General features: G+C 36.5%; 1 protein-coding gene across 4 annotated transcripts in view; it reads right to left on the bottom strand.

Moving 5' to 3' along the window:
- CDADC1 (cytidine and dCMP deaminase domain containing 1) overlaps window positions 1-19,978 on the bottom strand; it is a 54,592-nt gene that overhangs the window by 22,788 nt on the left and 11,826 nt on the right. For all 4 annotated transcript variants that reach the window (XR_004325659.1, XM_032496168.1, XM_032496167.1 and 1 more), the window contains exons 4-9: window positions 19,298-19,475; window positions 12,040-12,609; window positions 7,787-7,836; window positions 4,768-4,937; window positions 2,855-3,044; window positions 147-207 (exon numbers count right to left, since the gene is read on the bottom strand). Coding sequence is in view for 3 of the 4 variants with exons in the window: in XM_032496168.1 (XP_032352059.1) it covers window positions 147-207; window positions 2,855-3,044; window positions 4,768-4,937; window positions 7,787-7,836; window positions 12,040-12,609; window positions 19,298-19,475 (1,219 nt within the window). In the remaining variant the exon portion in view is untranslated. The remainder of the gene's footprint in view (window positions 1-146; window positions 208-2,854; window positions 3,045-4,767; window positions 4,938-7,786; window positions 7,837-12,039; window positions 12,610-19,297; window positions 19,476-19,978) is intronic.

Raw genomic sequence — 19,978 nt, 5'->3', positions numbered from 1 at the left:
AAACTGAATGGCAAAAATCTAACCTGCAAAAAGAAAATGCTCCACCTACAACCACAGCAATTTCCAACACCTGATCATAATAATTCACTATTTATCTCTTCTTAGCAATAAAGTCAACCTCAATAAAAGGACTTGTAAATACTTACTCTCTCTACTTTCAGGCTCATTTTGCTCAAGAACACAAGTTCGTGATGGATTCAGTTGCCACTGTAAAAGGACATAAACATTTTATTTATATGTTTAAGAAGGATTTAATAAATAGTATTTCAACACTGTGCTTTCAAATATCAAAATAGCTAAAACAATGTACAAAAAAAGGGTTAGCAACTCATACCAACCTAGCTCTAATAACAACCCTGAATGACCCTGAATTTTCTGACTTTGGGGATGAGAATTAATAGTCTTAGAGAAGGAAGGGAGTACAAAGATCCTCTTTCACTTTTGTTTTACAGGTAAGGAAGTGGAGGACCAGAGAGGTGCAGTGACTTGCCCGAGGTCACACACTGACTAAAGACAGCAATAGCATGAGAACCTGGGTATGCCCAGGCCAGGGCTGTAGAACTTCCACCACATCATATTCTGTCTCCAGGTCCTACAGAATCTTACAGTAGGTGCAGAAGGCCCAGATACAAAGAATGAAAATATGACCAAGATTATCCTGCCTTTTAATATAGTTGTATCATAGAAGATATACTATTATTTATACATCATAGCACATCATTTATCATATCATATCACATCTATTCTGATTACAGTTTTCTATCTCAACCATTCAGAAAAACATAGGGCAGGCTGAAGATTCTCAGCTATTACAGTGAAGACTGGAGCAGCAGATAAGAAAAACTGAGTGTGCTCAGCACCTCGTAGCACAGCCCTTCCTTTCTTACTTGGCTAGAAATCCTACCATCAGAATCACTAAAGACTTAACCAAAAAGCCCCACTAGGGCACTAGCTCCAGAAAGACACAATTAAGTGTGCAATTCCTGAAAGTCTTGTCCATAAACATTAATTAGTTCATCAGATTAACTATTTAATATTATGGGCCTTGAGTGGGGATGAGATGGAAGACAAACATTTTACCATGCATAAAAAAGTCCCTGGAAACGGAAGCCATCTAGACTATATAAGTCTATACTTGTGGGATGGTTAGGTCTAGCACCAGGAAAAAGAGGACTTACAAGCAGTGGGAAATTATATATGAAATTTTTTTTAAAAAAGCGTATTTCAAAACATGTCAAACCCCTAAACTCTATTAATTTGGGCAAAGTAAAAACTAATAACCCTGGATAATCATAAAAAGACTATTTCCAACAACAGGAGAATGGTTAAATAAGTTATGTCTATAGGTTAGAATATTGTATAATTATTAAAAGTTATTTCTGAAGAATTTTCTAAGACAGAAAATACATCAACATGTTAACAATGGTACCTATGAGTGGTGGGATAATATCTGTTCTTTTTTATTTTCCTAGTTCTCTATAATGAGCATGTATTATTTTCATAATAAAAAAGTCTATAACCTAATAAAGAAAAATCTATGTGTATTAAAAAGAAAAAAAGTAGTTTCTAAGTAAATGGACATGGGTTTATGTTGGCAAAATATATTCTTAGGTAGGGGGAGGAAAACAGCTCAGTGGTAGACTGCATGCTTAGCATGCATGAGGTCCTGGGTTCAGTCCCCAGTACCTCCATTAAAAATAATAATAATGCTAGAGTCCACATAACGCTCATCTGTTCAAAAAATTTTTTAGCTTCCACATATAAGCAACATGATATGATATTCATCTTTCTCTGACTTACTTCACTTAGTATGATAATCTCTAGGTCCATTAATATTGCTGCAAATGGCATTATTTCATTCTTTTTTATGGCCAAGTAGTATTCCATTAAATATATAGCACAACTTCCTTATCCAAACATCTGTTGATGGACACTTAGGTTGCTTCCATGCCTTGGCTATTGTAAATAGTGCTGCTATGAACATTGGAGTGCGTGTATCTTTTACTATATGCCTTTTATACCCACTGCAAATTATAGTATATGTTACATTAAGTGCCAGAATTATCATTAAAAAGCAACATAAGACTCTGGACAGGATCCTTCTGCTATACAGAACTTTACTGGGACAAGTGGTAAATCCTGACTGGAATCTGGATTAAATGGTAGTGATGTATCAGCGATAATTTCCTGAGTTTTGTGGTTGTACTGTGGTTATGTAGAACATGCTGTTTGAGGAAATACACAACAAAGTATGTAACAGTGATCTGGCATCATGGCAACAACTTAACAAAGTTCTTCGTAGTGTTTTTGTAGCTTTCCTGTATGCTTGAGATTGTTTTAAAAAACTGTATTTTAAAAGCCTAGGTCATAAAAAAGTATAAAGAATTAAAGTTTTCTACCAACTACCTCAGCACTTTTTAAAAATATCAAATATTAAATTCCTTCTAATTGTTCTCCTGATTTTTCTCCTGAAAAACATGTGTGTGTATATGAGTCCCTCCTCCTTTTGGGTAATCTTAAACTCCTTCTATCTACCACTTCCAGCCAGAAAGAAGGGTGAGGGAAATGGTGGGTCTGGGATTTTCTTTTACTAGCCACCAGATGGCACCAGAGGGCCAACTAATTCAAGCTCTGTTAAAGTCAATGTACAACTCTCTAGAGAGACATATTCATAAGGCAGAGATCCTTAGCTGAACATTTGTAATTAGGCAAGTACTCACATATAAAAATAAACTCAATGATAATATTTTATTGAAACTCTTTAAAAGGGGGAGAATCACTAATTTAAAACACACAGCAGAGTACCTAACAACATAATAGAAAGTATATTATGAAAAAAAGTGTGTCTACTTACTGTAAATTTGCTAACACCCTCAAGTTCCCCAAATCTCATGTAAGAGATGTCTGCCTTCTTTTTTCCAACATCTACATCCCCTGCATAGATCTGCTTTATACCTGCACCTTTAATTAAAGGTACACATTCATCACATGGGCACTTTGTCACAAAAATCATACTTCTTTCTTCTGGTTTTATTTCTTGACACCTGTAAGAAATATATATAAAATATTAGGAAAGTAGTTTCTGAAAGGATAAGTTATATTTTAGAAAAATCTTTAAATACTAAAGTTGAGCTGTTTTAGAAACAGACTTACAACATTATACACAATAATGACCAAGTCTTATTCTTGCTGATTTAGTTGCTGGTAAGACTTTCAATATTAGATTACAAAGTAAATGAAAACAGATAGTGTGTGTATGTGTGTGTGTGTGTGTGTGTGTGTGTGAGACAGAGAGATAGAGTGAGAACACGAGAAGGAAAACAATGTTTTCTAAGTAGGGACTTCTTTATAATGCTTGAGTTAGGAGCTAGAACTAACACCCTCCCTAAGAATGTACTATGTATGATTAGACATAAGTCATCACGGTGGCGAAAAGATCTATCCTTTATCTGGTACCTAATGGATATTTAATAAATGCTTACTAAATTGATAGGCAAATAGATATTAAAGTTCTGCTTTGAGTTGGAGTTCCCTTACGCCCATCCCTAACACAGGATAATTTTATTTAACAAACATTTGGATTTGACAAAATAAAGCAAGTATATCTGTAATGAAGAGCACACGGTAAAAAATAGAGGAGTCTGATGAAATTTTGCATGCCAGGGTGATTTAGGACTGCGGGATGCTTCATTGAGGATCCCAGGATTGTACTTCTGGGGTCCATGGTTTACGCTGCTCTCAGTCAGCCGTCTTATATTCCCCATCACCAGCCTTCCACATCTCCACATCCATGTCCCCAGTTCAGACTCTCATTCTGTTCCCCTGTACCAGGACTGCAGAGTTTTATGCATCTAGTCTGTTCAAACAATATATCTGCAACCTAGGCAGCCATCAGTGCCATTTCACTTCCCCACTGCCTACTGCATGAGGTCTAAACACAAAGTCTTCCCTTGTCAGTCCCAATGTATCCCCACATGCTCCATGGCCCAGACTAACTGGAAGACCCACATTCCTAAACACACAAGCACCTTCCTACCTCTAGTTCACTGCTATGCTTGAAGCAAGAATGGTTTCCATTCAAGGAAGCATCTCCAATTGCCACAATCCTACCAAACCTTTAAAATACAGCTCATATGCCAGTTTGTTCACAAAGCTTTTCCCTCACACACCCCCTCCATCCATAGTAGCCCCTAAATTTCCACCCACCTTGGCCTTTCCCACACAACTGATCATGTAAGGTTGAATACAGTCTCATATCCCCTACTGCATTAGAAACCATGACTTACACAGTTTGGAATCTCTAAGATCACCCACTTAGTGGTAAATGCTGAGAATGTTTATGGAAATGATCTAAACATTAGAAGCAGGTAATGCCAGTTATAATCTCTAACAAAAGCTATGTTGAAGCAATTTGATTCATAATAAAATCTGTATACTCATAATTATAAATTTATGTGCTCTTCATTTAGAAAACAAAGGAGATCTTACAATCTAGGAATATGCAAAATCCTAAGGACAAACTTCAAGCAGTTTTATACTGGAGAGAGAAGGAAGAAAGGAAAAAAGACCTGCTCAATAAATTTGAAGGCCTGGGGGATCCCTGACAACAGCCTCAGGTCAGGCAGCAAAGACCAAGCACAAATGAAGTGATACTTCTGAAAAGAATACTTCTTGGAATTTTTTAAAAAGGCAATAAATTACAGCTGAAAGAAAACTAAGTTCAACTTGCTACATTTTAAAGAAAATACATGCAAACGAATTTCATACCTAAATGTCAAGGCATTCTGCTCGGCGTGAACAATGTATCGGAATTTCCTTATTTCTCTGTCTTTCTGTTTGTCATCCATGTGTGGGAAGTCAGCATACTCGGATCCAACAGGAAAAGCGTTATAACCGCATCCTATGAAGTACATCGCGCCCGTCCCATCACAACTTCTCTACAAAAAGTGAGCAAACCAACAAAGCTGTATCCAACACTCTGGAAAGGCATCTGGCAGTGTACCTTTAAAGCCTAGTATCATACTTTGCATAATGAATTGACTTTTCCATGACAAACTGAACCATCAAAAAAATGGTTGCTCCTACTGCAGTAAGGTCTTATCAAAGCTAAATTTCAAGCTGATCATCGCAAATATACAAACTCAAGGCAATCCTTCATTTTAGCAGTCAAATACTAGCTTGTTTAATTCATGAACTGTTTCACTTGATTCAGACATCTCTCCCTGAATAGATTATAAAATCCTAGAAAACAGAAACCATGTTTTATACCTCCTTTCTATCCTTAAAGTAGACCTATGAGAGTGTTCCATACATAGCAGGTACTCAGTGAATTACTAATTACCGTTCATTTCTTACATGCTCTGTGCTGTGCTACTGGTTAGCAAGTCAGAAATTCTAAAAATATTTTGAATAATTTCTGTTGTTGGGCTAAAAATGTGCTATTGTATGTAGGCAGAAAATAAACAATGCACTTTCCTTTAATCTTCATATTTATTGAGCCTCTATTGTGTGTGTGTATATGTGTGTGTGTGTGTGTGTGTGTGTGTGTATATATAAAAATAGAATTTCCTACTTACGTGACTTTTTTCTTTTTTCCTTTTTTTATTGATATATAGTCAGTTTACAACACATAATTTGTTAATATGAATGCTTAATCAACTATACGAGTAAAATATTTTATAAATCATGTTTATTATAGTTTGGAATATGCTATAAACCTCACTAAATTTCAGTGTATTATAGTTACTCATGTGATAGTATCAACAGACACAGTACCATAGCAGCTTGATAAAAATCACTGTTACCATTGGTGAACCAACAAAAGCTTACAAATAAAATATTATCTCATTAATAATAAATTATTCTTGAGCATTTACTAAATGCCAAACATCATGCTGAGCTTTATATATGTTATTTCATTTAATTAACCCTCAACACATCCTAGGCAGTATGATTACAGTACTACGATTACTATTCCCATTTTACAGATAAGGAAACTGAGGCCAAGAGAGATTAAATAGCTTGTCCAAAGTTACAAAGCTGGTAAGTAACATAGCCAGAATTCAAGCCTAGGTTGCTTGACAGCAAACCCATATCTTTTCACTTTATCATGCTGGCTACACTGCAGATAATGTAACTGGAAACCTAAATTCTCCACAAAGTAGTTAAGAACCAGATGTTAAGCCAAAAGGCTGCTGAGCATTTATATAAACACAAAGGAGAGTTCCAACCACAGGCCAGGTGCTGTGCCAGGCGCTGGGGACACAGTGGTAAACAAGACAGAGAATCTAGCTTTCATGGACCTTCCAGTCTGTAGATGATAAGAAACGAGACCTGTAAATTTAACCGTGATGAGTGTCACAAATAAGTTGTACAGAATGCTATGGGAGCTTCTGGCAGAGGAACCCATTCTAGTAGGTGTTACCAATTCAAGTAGAGGTAAACGGAGTTGAAAGTTATTTTGAAGGTGGAATTCATAGCATTTGGTGGTTGACTGTATGTGTGCAATAATGGGGAACGGGATGGTGACCATGTGCGAAGGAGCAGGTTAGCAGGGGAGAAACCGAATGGACTGGCTAGGCTGAACCTGAGGGGCTCTTGCACATCCAGCCAGATGGTCGAATTACTTGCTGAAAAGTCTACTGAAGGAAACGTAGGCCCTCTACTCATCTTTCAGTCAGCCTCACAGTTACTAAGTATCTCCTGATTCCATGCCCTTCCAACCCATGTCTGGAATTCCAAGGCCTCATCATCTCTTTTCTATTAATCTCCCTATTTCCTGTCTAGCCCCTCTTCATTTTTCAAATACAAATCTGACCAAATCATCTTCCCACTGCAAATATTCTTGGATTGCACTGTCCAATACAGGAGCCACTAGGCACACGTGGTCGGTGCAAACTGAAAGGTACTGTAAGTGTAAAATACACATTGGATTATGAAGACTCAATGTTCCCCCCAAATGCAAAACACTGTATTAATAATTTTTATATTGGTTACATGTTGAAATGATAATATTTCTGGATAGATGATTAAGTAAAATATATTCTTAAAATTAATTCAACTATTTTTTTAATGTGGTTCCTAAAAATTTTTTAATTATGTATGTGGCTTGCCTTTTAATTCTGCTGGTTAGCGCTGTGCCAGGGTAGCCCACTGGCTAAAGGATAAAGTCCAAACTCTACGTGGTATACAAAGTTCTTCGTGGTGCAGCCCAATTTTATGCTACTCTACTCTACATAAGACCCTGGACCCCAACACGTCAAGTCACTGCACCTTCCCACATCCTCTCCTGCACTCCCTGCCTCTGCAAATTACCCTCCTCATCCCACTAACTTGTTTTGCCTGATGAACACCTACTCATTCAAGATTAATAGCATCTTACCTCCTCCAAGAATATTTTACTCATTTCTCCAAGCAGAGTAAACATTCCTCCTCTATATTCTCATGATATCATGCTATAATTTAGTTATATACCAGTCTCTTTTTGACCTCTGTCTCTATCACTAGACTATATAAGGCCATGAAGGGTGGAATATGTGGTCTTTAACTCCCCTCTGTTCACCAAGACACAGAGCCTACCCTGTAGAAGGTGCTTAATAAATCTCTGCTAAATGAATGAATCTATCTAGAATTCTGAGAGAATGCACCAGTGTTTATAGAACTTAATAAATACACCAGTAAGAAATACTAATCCCTATGGGTCAATAAAATGCCATGTACTTATGACTGAAATATGTTTAAACAAAATCAAAGTTAAATGTTTATAAAGAAATATTTTCATACTTACAGACTTTCCTTCTGCCCAGATAACTGCTCCAACTCCTGTTTTATGATCCTCTGAAAAACACACGACATGTAATTCAGTAAAAACCAGTGATTTGTTAGTTTCAGAAATATATTTTTCCAAAAATAATAAACACATTTATTGAAATGTACTTTATAAGTGTAGTAACAATCCTTGACATTCTCACTAATTACAGAAAAGCATTAAATACTGTTGAGCATAGAATACGGGAGCTAGGTACTAACTAACTACCGACAGTGCCACTACCAAGCCAGTCATACACCACCTATGGGCAGAGATCATGACAGTGGCAGTGCCCATACTCAGGGCACTTCAAAGCTGTAATCAGAACTGACTGCAACTTTATTGAATTTCCACCAACAAGTCAGTTTTTAAATGACTATTTCTAATAGATGATGAAATCAATTAAGAAAGAAGTTTCTAAACTAATGTGTTTAGTGTAATAACCATTTACAACAATCAAATCTGTCTTCTAGCATTTTTTGCACTCTATTCATGGAAAATACATTTTATGGAAGTGTTCTTGCTATGAAAAAAGTTCAAACTCATAATACAAAAATAAACAAATCTTTACAAGCTTTCTTTTTTTCTTTTTTTTTTTTTCCTGGAAGGTACATGCAAAGAAATTTTGATTGAAACAAAATGTTGTCCTTTCCCTGACCTGCACAGTTTACCCTGAGGGGAAAAGAATGCCAAGTTAGTGACATGAAGTTCGTTTCTACATCAAGTGGCAGAAGTTTTAAATATTAGATTACAATTTCCTGTAGAACCACTTGTTTACTTTGCAACAACTAAAGCTGTATTTCTTAAAACTATTAACCTTACACAGAAAATTTAAAAAACAAAATAGAAATTCTACATATTAAGGATTGACTTTTTCCTTCTACGAATACCAGAGTAAGTTTCAAATTTTGAAGACAATTATACACTAATTATAAAAACCATAGTATTTATCAAAAATCTTAATAAGAGACCAATGTAGTTAAGTAGGTACATTTACAGAGGAAGTGACAATTATCTGTGAACTTGCCCTTAGGCATTTTCATATTGATGAAGATTAAATGCAACTGTAGCTTCACCCTACAATTTCCTAAAAGTTAAGTAAAACTGTACTTAATACATGTATAAATCTGAAACAAAAAATGAAAAATAGAAGTTCTTCATATCGAGTCTACTTTTTCTACTACTGACACTCAGTATTTTCCATGCTATTTGTTTTTAGTCCAGGAGCCACTTTTTCTGTAAATGTGACTTGTAAACTAAGCTCTACTGCTTAGCTAAGGTTAGTTTCACCAAGAGAATATTCTTTACTAAGTCCCTTTTAAACTCAGAATACAATTTCATCCACAGACGATGGGGAGGATATTTCACCCAGCCCCAGGGTTGGATGGCAGATAAGGCAATTTCTCAAAAATCTTTTCATATCTGTAATTTTTATGTAAAATTTCTCAAAAACCTTTCAGGTCTGTAAATTGCTCCTGAGGATCTAGTCATTCACAGGGTCTTCTCTGTACACCTTTGAAAGGAAGGTCAATTCATATAATCACTGAGCCAAATTCCTGAGACTCTTCGATCACTGAAAGAGAACCCTCTCTCCTATGGTTCTGGAACACAGGCGGGGTTATTCTGGCTCCCAATACTGTGGTCATGTCAGGGTTTGTCCAAGAGTGATCCACAGACCAATTACATCAGAATCCCTGGATGCTTGTTTAAAAGGCAGACTCCTGGCTCCCATGGATATTCCCTGAAGCAACCTCTCCAAGGGACGCGGCTGACCCAGGAACCTGTACTTCTCATGAGCTACCCTCTGACTCACTGGCAACTAAAAGCTGAGAATTATGATCTGAAACAGTTAACTTTCTTGGTTACCCCAACCTACTTTCATCAACACTGTGGTTCAGAGGGAAGGCATAATCCTCAGCTTTGGAAAACGCCTAGCCCAGTGGGAATTAGGACGTAAAAAGAGATCAAAACTCACATTTAAACCAGGTAGGTAAGATGTGACACCCTCCTATCTCTTTTTCTTCTCCCAGAGTCTAAACAAATTGTCACTTTTTTGCTACCTCAAGGTATCCTAGAAACACACTTATAATAACACCTGTGGATCCTATTTATTCATCATTCAAAAAACAATTATTAAGCACCTACTTCCAATTAGTTTTAGAATTCTGCTGTTAAAAGTTTTGGAATTCATTTTAATCATATATATTTTTTTAAATGAAATGATTTAACGGAATGATTTCTTCACCTATTAATTAGAGTGAAATAAAGTTGTTAAGTAAGCTGAGGAGAGTGAAATTTAAAGTTTGAGTTATTAGAAACACACTAAGTCAAGGGAATATCTACCTTGCTGGATTGTCCTCAATATTAAGTGACGTGCATATATAAACCACCTTTCTCTGTGTTTGACACTTAGTAGGTGCTCAATAAATTGTTAGTTATTTATCATTAATGAAGAGTATCAGTCTAGAATCCCTTATCTGCAACCCCTTATGTCAAGTTTTTTCAGACAGCTTACTGCACATACATATAGTATATAAACATTATTTTTCTAAAATCTGAAAACTTTTGAATTCCTTTTCATAGAACATGGTGTCTTCCCTGGAAGAGCTCATGGTGAAGTGCAGGACGTGACAGTCATACTCTATTCAGGATTTGGGTTCCAGGCAAGGAAGTCATACATAGACAAAAAATTAACCTTGAAAACTCTTTTAAATCACCCATCAAGTGCCTAAGTACACAACTCTGCACATTAACAGCAGATAAATTTATACTATAACTATACTAGTAGAGCATCTAATCAAGAATACATTTGCAAATTTACATCTCTGCATCACTGCATCTTTAAACACTGGGGGCATACGTGGTATTACGAGGTACTGTGAGAAGAGCTCCTTAGATCAAGACCAGCAGACTCACATCCCCATCTTCCGCTCACTCTGGAATCTGCGGAATTCTAATTGGCAAATGGGAATTAGTGAAGTACACTGATAACAGCTGTTCCCATTTATGTTCCTATCCTTCTAGAATGGTTTAGAGAAAAAATCTTTATAAAACTGGTGTTGGCAGAGACAAACGAATAGCCCGTGAGACAAGATAATTACATTAAATCAGACCTTTACATAATACAGTTGTTTGGCATCGTATAGTTTGTGCCTGTAGTAGAATCAAATTCTTTAATAAGAATTGAGTGATTATTAACTCTGCTGAATGCCAGAATCCCTTGCATAACTTTAAAAATCCACAGGCCTAGGACACACACGTCAAGACTAGGTTTAGTAGCTCTGGGTTGGAATTTGAGCGTTTGCACTTTTAATAAAAGTTCCACGGTGATTCTAAGATGCTACATTTGAAAAACTCCATCTTACTGAAATTACTTCAACCTGTGGTCTTTGTTTAGCATATACTGCAGACCAGTGGCATTTGTATGGACTTCTTCTGAAGAGTTTCTTTCTTCTCCTTTCTTGGGATAAGTTTTAAAAATCCTACTATAACCCACTCACCAAATCTCACTCGACTCTTCCTCCTGTCTGCACTTTCTTTTCCTCGTTTCAACATTGCATTTTAAAAAGTGATCATGATTCTACTTTGAAAAATCTTGTGTCTGGGAAGATGTAAAAATGCTGTTCTATAATTGGAATTACAGCTATTACCTTTTATCATGATAGAGAAAATTCCCAAGCAGTATTTCACATACATACTCATGTACAACTTAACATAATAGAGTAAAAATGTTTGGCTTCTCAACTTGCTGATTGGAAGATATATCAGAAATTGGAAGAATCTGCCAAAACTACCTTTGAGTCTGTTGGTTATTTTGAATTCATATTTTTAGTTTAAAGATTTTAAAAATTTACTAAATATTGAATATATATATATACAGAATATTGAAGAGTTTTTAAAAAATGAATGATTTTGGTTCTGTCTCCTCTCTTTGTCCTATCTCTAGTGGAGGGCTCACTGAACAGTGAAACAGTCAAAGCAAGAAGCAGAAAGGGCCTAATGAAAGCCTGATTTATAAATGTAGCACCCAATACAGGTCACGAGAAATCCTAAAACTGCTCTAGGAAAGAACTGTCTACTCAAGGGTCTAATGTCTCTATATTTGTATGATCAGCCAAACTTTAGTATCTAAGAGTCAATAAACGCTACCATAGATAAGATAAACACTGCTTTACTTCCGAAACAAATACGACCCAATCAGCCCGGATTTATGAACTAAGCATGTAACTCACCAGTTCGATACGCCAATAACCTGGCCTGAATCATGCAGTGTCTTGCAATTTCTTGTGGCAAACTTTGATTGTGAACTTCATTAATCTGTTCGGTATTGCGACAATAAAACCCGTAGTGTGTAAAGTTGGGCACACTGGAAGCTACTGTGGCCAAAAGGAGGATAAGGTCCTTCATGTTTTGCCTTAGATTGCTAAAGTACGGGTTTTCACACAGGTTCTCCAAACCTATAGTCATCAGTATTTGCTTATGCATTTCTTCATTGGAAACCAAAAATATCATTTCATATTCTTTTATTCTTTCTTGCTTACATTCAGAATAAAAGTCAATGTTAGTGTCCGGCAATGTTCTTGAAATTTTTTGAATAAAGTCACATTTGTAAGAGGTCTCCTCTACAAACTGCACCATGTAACACACCAGGGGCTGAAGTAAGACACACACATGAGCCCGGCTGTTTGACTTCAATCTTTCCACTGCTTTGGCATCTAACTTTGCATCTTCGGAACTAGAAGCCTCAGTAAGCAAACTTATTTCTGGATCAGCAGGCCAATATGAAATTCGGTTTACTCCAGCTGAAATACAAAATACGAAAGGAAGTTATTAGATGCATGCTGAAATTAAATGTTTTCTTGATAAACCCACCATATTACTGCAATAGATCCAGAGGTCCCACTATAATAAATGTCTATTACCAGGTCACCAATGGTACAGCCCAAGCATTGACAAACTGTTGGCCCACAGGCCAAATCTGTCCTGTTGCCTATTTTTGTATAGCTTGCAGGTCAAGAATGGATTTCAGTTTCCAATAGCTGGGAAAATCAAAAGAAAAATATTTTGTGACACATGAGAATTATATAAAATCCAAATTTCAGTGCCTGTGAATAAAGTTTTATTGGCAAACAGACACACCTAGTCATTGACATAGTGCCTGGCTGCTTCTGCCCTACAATGGAGTAGCTGGGTTGAGAGCTGAACAGGTGTATGGATACCATACGGCCTGCAAAGCCTAAAATATTTACTATCTGGCCCTTTAGGAAAAGTTTGCCAACAACAAAGCCCACAGAAGGTGTCTGTGGAATCACTGGCTTTGCTAAGTGTGGTCCCAAAGTCCAGAGCTGGGACTATATACCAGAGTCCTCCCAAGTCAGCACATGGCCCCTGTTAGACGTATCACAGCCGACAACTGATATTGGCTGGAGTTTTGTACCTGAAATAAACAATTCACCCACGCATTAAAAATGTCCCTGTACTCTAAATTCTTCCTCTGGGAAGGTCTTCTAAGAAAATATTTGAAATAAAGGCAAAAGAAGATACAGATATGTAAATATTTAGTGCAACATTGTTTAAAACAGTATAAACATAGAAAAACTCTAAATGGTCAAAACAGGGGAATGGTTTAACGCATTACAGTACTCCTCATAATAAAATATACAGTTATCCAAAACGTCCACAAACAATTTACAATGTAAGGGCAGCAGGGAAGCAGAGGGAGGAAAAGCAATATTAATTGATTTTAAGTCCGCAAAATCAGACAAAACAACACACTGGAAGGAACATTTTTCAATCAATGTGACAGAGGAAAGGTTAGTAATCTTTAATATACAGAGAAGATTTTAATTAAGAGCACATATGAGTTGACAAGAATATTAAGGCCTCAAGAGAGACAAAAAAATATGAACAGGCAGTTACAAAAGAGAAAGCAAAACTGGATAACAAACACGAAAAAAGTTTTAAATTTGTGTTTGAGAATGAACAATGAGATGCCTTATACAGAGTTAAGCACACAAATGTTCATCAATTAATTAGTATTTTATGACAAAGACACCCCTTCGCTAGCGTCTCATGTACTTTCAGCTAGGAGAGACCTTTATGACTGTGCCCAGGAGTGAAGAGACAGATGGTCCACAGGTTTTCTGCATTCAAAGTAATAGACGAGCTGAAAAATTCAAGTTGAGCAAATGCACATTTCCATCTACTCCCCGCTACTGCTGACTCTTACTACGGCTTGGGCTGTAAAGTCACTTTGAAGGCCTCAAAGCCATTGTCAGAATGTTTCCCCTGGCTGGTTCACTTTCCCTCTGTTGGGATTCTCATAATCCATTTCCTAACCAGCACTGATGGTCAATCTTGGACGTAAGCATTCTGGTTGTTTTTAGTAATCTTGATTCAAGGAAAAGAGGGGATAACTCATGTTTGAACGAATTTTCATGTACTAAAATAGCAAATGCTACAGCAGAGGTTGTCAAATTGTTTGGTCTCAGATCCTGTTACTCCTAAAAAGCAATGAGCACCCCAAAGAGTTTTTGTTTATGTGGATTATACCCGCTGATATTTACTGTATTAGAAAATTAAAACAATTTAAAAATATTAATAAAGATCCTATTATACATTAATATAAATAACATAGTGTAACACCAAATAACTGTATTTTCCAAAACAACAATAAAAACTAGCTGAGAAAAATGGCATTAGTCTATACAAAGCTCTTTATTATCTGGCTGATTAAAAGATAGTTGTATTCTCAAATCTGCTTCTGCTTTCAATCTGTTGCCATAGGTTTTCATCAGAGTATATGAAAAGTATCCAGCCTCACACAGGCAAGCATTTAAAAAAGTATTTTTTAAATTTAAAATATTGTGTTATTTCCAGATGTACAGCAAAGTGATTCAGATATATATTCTTTTCCAGATTATTTTCCATTATAGGTTATTACAAGATATTAAATATAGTTCCCAGTATTATACAGTAAATTCTTTTTATCTATTTTGTATATAGTAGTATCTGTTAATCCTATACTCCTAACTTATGCCTCCCCTCTTCCCCTTTGGTAACTAAAATTTTGTTTTCTATGTCTGTGAATCTGTTTCTGTCTTGTAAATAAGTTCATTTATAAGTTCACTTGTATTATTTTTAGATTCCACATATAAGTGATATCATATTTATCTTTGTCTGACTTGACTTCACTTAGTATGATAATCTCTAGGTCCATCCATGTTGCTGCAAATGGCAATATTTCATTCTTTTTTATGACTAAGTAATATTCCACCCAGTCAGTTCGTGTGTGTGTGTATTATATATATATCTCACCACATCTTCTTTATCCAGTCATCTGTTGATGGGCAATTAGGTTGCTTTCATGTCTTGTCTATTGTAAGCAGCACTGCCATGAACACTGCAGTGCATGCATCTCTTTAAGTCAGAGTTTTCTCCAGATATATGCCCAGGATTAGGACTGCTGGATCATATGGTAGTTCTATTTTTAGTTTTTTTAAGGAACCTCCATACTGTTTCCCAACGTGGCTGCACCAATTTATATTGCCACCAACAGTGTAAGTAAGAGGGTTCCCTTCTCTCCACACCCTCTTCAACATTTATTATTTGTAGATTTTTTGATGGTGACCATTCTGACTGGTATGAGATGGTACCTCATTGTAGTTTTGATTTGCATTTATCTAATAATTAGTGATGTTGAGCATCTTTTCATGTGCCTGTTGGCCATGTGTAATGTCTTCTCTGAAGAAATGTCTAGTTAGGTGTTCTGCCCATTTTTTGACCGGTTTGGATTTTTTTGATATTGAGTTCTATTAGCTGTCTGTATATTTTAGAAATTAAGCCCTTGTCAGTCACATTATTTGCAAATATTTTCTCCCATTCTGTAGGTTGTCTTTCGTTTTGTTTATGATTTCTTTTTCTGTGCAATAGCTTATAAGCTTGATTAGGTCCCATTTGTTTAGTTTTGCTTTCACTTCTTTTGCCTGGAGAGACTGATCTGAGAAAATATTGCAACACTCTATGTCAGAGAATGTTTTGCCTACGTTTTCTTCTAGTTTATGATGACATGTCTTATATTTAAGTCTTTAAGCCATTTTGAATTAATTTTTGTGCATGGTGTGAGGGAGTGTTCTAACTTCAGTGATTTGAAAAGTATTTTAACAGCCATTTCAGACAATTATGAATATTCTTCTTTCACACTACATAAAATTTTGACAAGGGATAGATTCTTAAGAGGTGAGTTACAATGTGGAATCTGAAATCACATCAACAAACTTTTTCTACTGTTACATTGAAGTCTGCTGGTCTATCTTGCACTTAGAATGGCTTTCTCACTCAGTATTTTCTAGCATCATACAACTGGTCATTTGGAAAACAGGAATACACTGATTTCATAATACTTAAAAAAAATTTCATTCATTAATATAACCACCAATCTCATCAGAAGAGTCTTTAAGTATTGGGAAGCTATAAGTTCATTTGATGGTACATATGAGTTTTTCAAAATTCTAATTTTCACGTGAAGGCTCACATTTTGTCACTGGCAACAACTACTGCCAGCTGTTTTCCTGGAAGTGACAGGTTCACTTCATTCATTTTTGAGAAAATGTCTGCCAAACAGCCAAGTCTAAATAATTGTAGTTTGTCAGTTCATAGTATTCCATGAAAAAACCTGGATAATTTTGTTCATAACTCAAACAATTGTGTAAGCTTTCCTTAAGGCAAACTTCATACTTAGGTTTACAGCAAAAGTGCTTTATGTCCACCTCCTATTTTCTCATCACAGAGAGTATTAAAAAGATGCATACTCAAGGGCTGAAGTTTAATAGAAGTAATGTTTTTACTGTTTCATCAACAACATTCTTATATGACCCCTGCTCCCTGCTATGGAAGACTACAACGAGGACTACTGCCCTGAGTCATACCATGGCAACGGTGAGGGTGGTTTTACTCACCAGCGTTTGAGGACTATTAGCATAAATGTACATTGTCATGAAAATAATTTGACTTGTGGACCATCAGGAAGACAAAGACTACATTTTGAGAACCTCTGTGCTTCAGAAATGTTTACTTCATAACTGAAGTAACAGTAATTATAACTAAACTAATTAGCTACAGCACAGGGTTAAACCATGCCCCTTACCAAGATAAATAAATAATATATAAACCTAATCAAACGTAGCAATTTTATTTATATATGGGTCTAATACCAGAACAAAAGCACTTCCATTGCATGTCCTTCCTGATTTTCCACACTTCATTATCTTTCTTACCAGGTTTAAATGTCAACTCAAACGCATCAAGCAGTAGTGAATTATTTGCAATCCCTTGTTTTTCTAATTCTTGGCTCTGAGGCTATTAAGAGTGCTTTTAGCATAATCAGCTCAGCGCAAAACACAACTTTTATTCATTCATTTACTCTCTCTTGACTCTAGAAGAGATCAGTCAACAAATCTTTGGTTCTTTTACATTCTTTCCTTTCTAGATCGATGCCACCACCTGAATCCTCTCTTACACTCTACCTAATGCGACAGTCTACTAATCAAGCCCTCAACCTCTTATCTTTCCACGTTCCAATTGAGTAACAACAACAACAAAAAATCTTAATCATGTTACATTCTGCTCAAAAATCTTCAATGGCTCCATATTATCTATAATAGAAATTATAAGTCAATTAACACAAGTGATAAAATGAATATCCAATATGCACAGTTAAGTGGGAAAAGGAGAAGAAAAATGCCACCACCACTATCACACTTATCTTCTCTATTTGTTAAGTGCAGGGGGAAGACTACAGAATCTAATAACTCAGCATAGATACCTACCTACTTGAAATACTTGTTGCAGGCCAGAAGGCTCTGGCCACCTGACCATTTTTCCTGGAAGTGCTTCCACTTGTAGCTCAAGGGAACTGCCTTGCCACCTATCTGATCAATACTCTTTAAGACTGATGTAAATAAAAATAGCTCTTCCTCAAAACAAGTTTAGGGAACTCTGTTCTATAAGATAGAGCCGAAAGGCCAGGCAGTTTTTTCAAAGTTCTCTACTGAAGCCCCAACCTGTCATTATAATCCATCTGCCACCATTCTCTCCAAGAGTAATTTTCCGATTCAAACACTAACCCCCAGAACCTTGCTTCTCACAACTTGATGACCCCACATGTGTTGTCCCCCTGACCGGGAACGTGTTCCTCCTCCTCTACATCTGACCCGTGAAGATGAAGCTTAAGCCCCAGCTCTTCACAGCAGGGCAACCTGCAGGGATCACTTTCTTCTCTGAGCTCATATATCACTTACAGCCTGCATCACTTATTTGCTAATAGATGATGTGTAACATTAAATTGGTTTTGGCCCCCAAATAACATTTTGAGGGAAAGGATTAGGAACTACATTAGCCTTTTTTCACAGAAGCTGTCTGAACCTGGTCCTTCTGGGTTTTAAGGAAGCTTCATTACACAGGTATGACTGATTAGGTCACTGGCCGTTGGTGTTTAAACTCAAATTCCAGCCCCTCTCTCCTCCCCAGAGGGGGCTGAGGCTGAAAGTTCCCCCACTAATCATCTGGTTGGTTTCCTGGGCAACCAGGCCCCATTCACAGGGGATTTCCAAAGAGTTACCTCATTAACATAAACTCAGTTGCGGTTAAAAGGGACCTGTTATGAAAAACAAGACACATTTATCACTCTGATCACACAGGATATCCACAAGGTTTTAGTTGCTCTGCGCCAGGAATGAAATGAAGACCAAGTATAGAATTCATATTACAAATCACATTATCACAGAGCCTATGTAAAAGATAAAAAAAATTTTAAGTATGCAAATGGTCTGAATACTTAGCTGGGTGCAAAACAGAACCATAAGCACAAAGAGGTTTGGTGAGTAGCCCGGTGGGGCAGAGATGGATGGTTAGCTATACGTTAATCATTTGTGGTCCTCCTTCCAAAGGGTAGAGTAGTCACTGGGAGGCAGCTGCCCAGCCAGGAACCAGCTCCCAGGATGGATGTAAAGAGAAATGATGCCTGGGGCTTCGAGGCCAGGGTTTTTAAGAAGCAGGTATGCCTCGTCTACTCTTTCTGTCTCCAGATGCAGAGGACTCAAAGCCCAAGGGGATGTAGGAGCAAGGAGACAGGAGATGCCTGGCCCACAAAACCACCTCAGGGAGAAAAGCTGCCTGCTGTTCAGCAACACCTGCACTGGACTATTACGTGGGTGATAAATGTCGAGAATATTAAGCCACTGAAATTTTGGTGTTTGTTATGGCAGCTGGCATTAGTCAGTCTACTAATACAATGAGGGTCATCTAACTAGTTAGTGACAGAACTGAGACAGAATCCATGTTTTCTGACTCTTCTTACAGTATATAAAACTGGTTTCAGATATGTATTTATATTTCTAAATTATCTCTGTGGTATTCAGGCAATTTGTTCTCACTTGATTTGTTCTCAGATAAATGCTATTAATCCCCAACAAAGCCTTAATCTGCACTTACCATTTACAATCATTTTCAAACAAGCAGAACATGGCTTTCTGGAAAAATAAAGATCACAGTTTTTCAGCCTTGATCCATGTTTTATCAGAGCAATTTTCCCAGCGTGTAAGTCTTCACTAGAACAGTGCAGGCCAACAATTTTCATGTTTTTCACCACCACAAGACCAGTTCTCTTAACCTACATTAAGATACAAAACAATAATGTATAATTTATGTGATTAGTTATAATATCTAATGATCATATCATGGATTATACTTGATGTATTAATAAAATGAAAGTTTCATTTAGTTCTTTATCTGAACAAAGTATGAACAAAAGCACATTTCTCATTAGGTCCAAAAAAATTTCTGAAAGTTTAATGTTGACTTTATAATAGAAATCTTCTATATCTAGGCTTTCTTAACCAAATAATTAAGCATTTAATTATCATAAATTTGTCCTAGTAAAAAATGAATACATTTTTACCTAGTAAATGGCAAGAACCAAGGTGACTTAATTTGTTTTTTATAGCATCTAGTCTAGGACTATGTAATATTAAGCTTCTAGATGGTAGTAAGGAAAAACTTGGAAAACCCTGTGATTTTACACATAGGTAAGTGAAGCCCGGAGAGTTTACATGACTTTCTGAAAGACCCACAGATGGTAAAAGGCAGAGCTAAAGCAGAGGTCATCTTAAATCT

The sequence above is a fragment of the Camelus ferus genome, chromosome 14 (genome assembly GCF_009834535.1).
Source record: "Camelus ferus isolate YT-003-E chromosome 14, BCGSAC_Cfer_1.0, whole genome shotgun sequence".
NCBI lineage: Eukaryota > Metazoa > Chordata > Mammalia > Artiodactyla > Camelidae > Camelus > Camelus ferus.
Note: the sequence above shows the minus strand (reverse complement) of the source record. Positions and strands in the feature narration are given on the sequence as shown.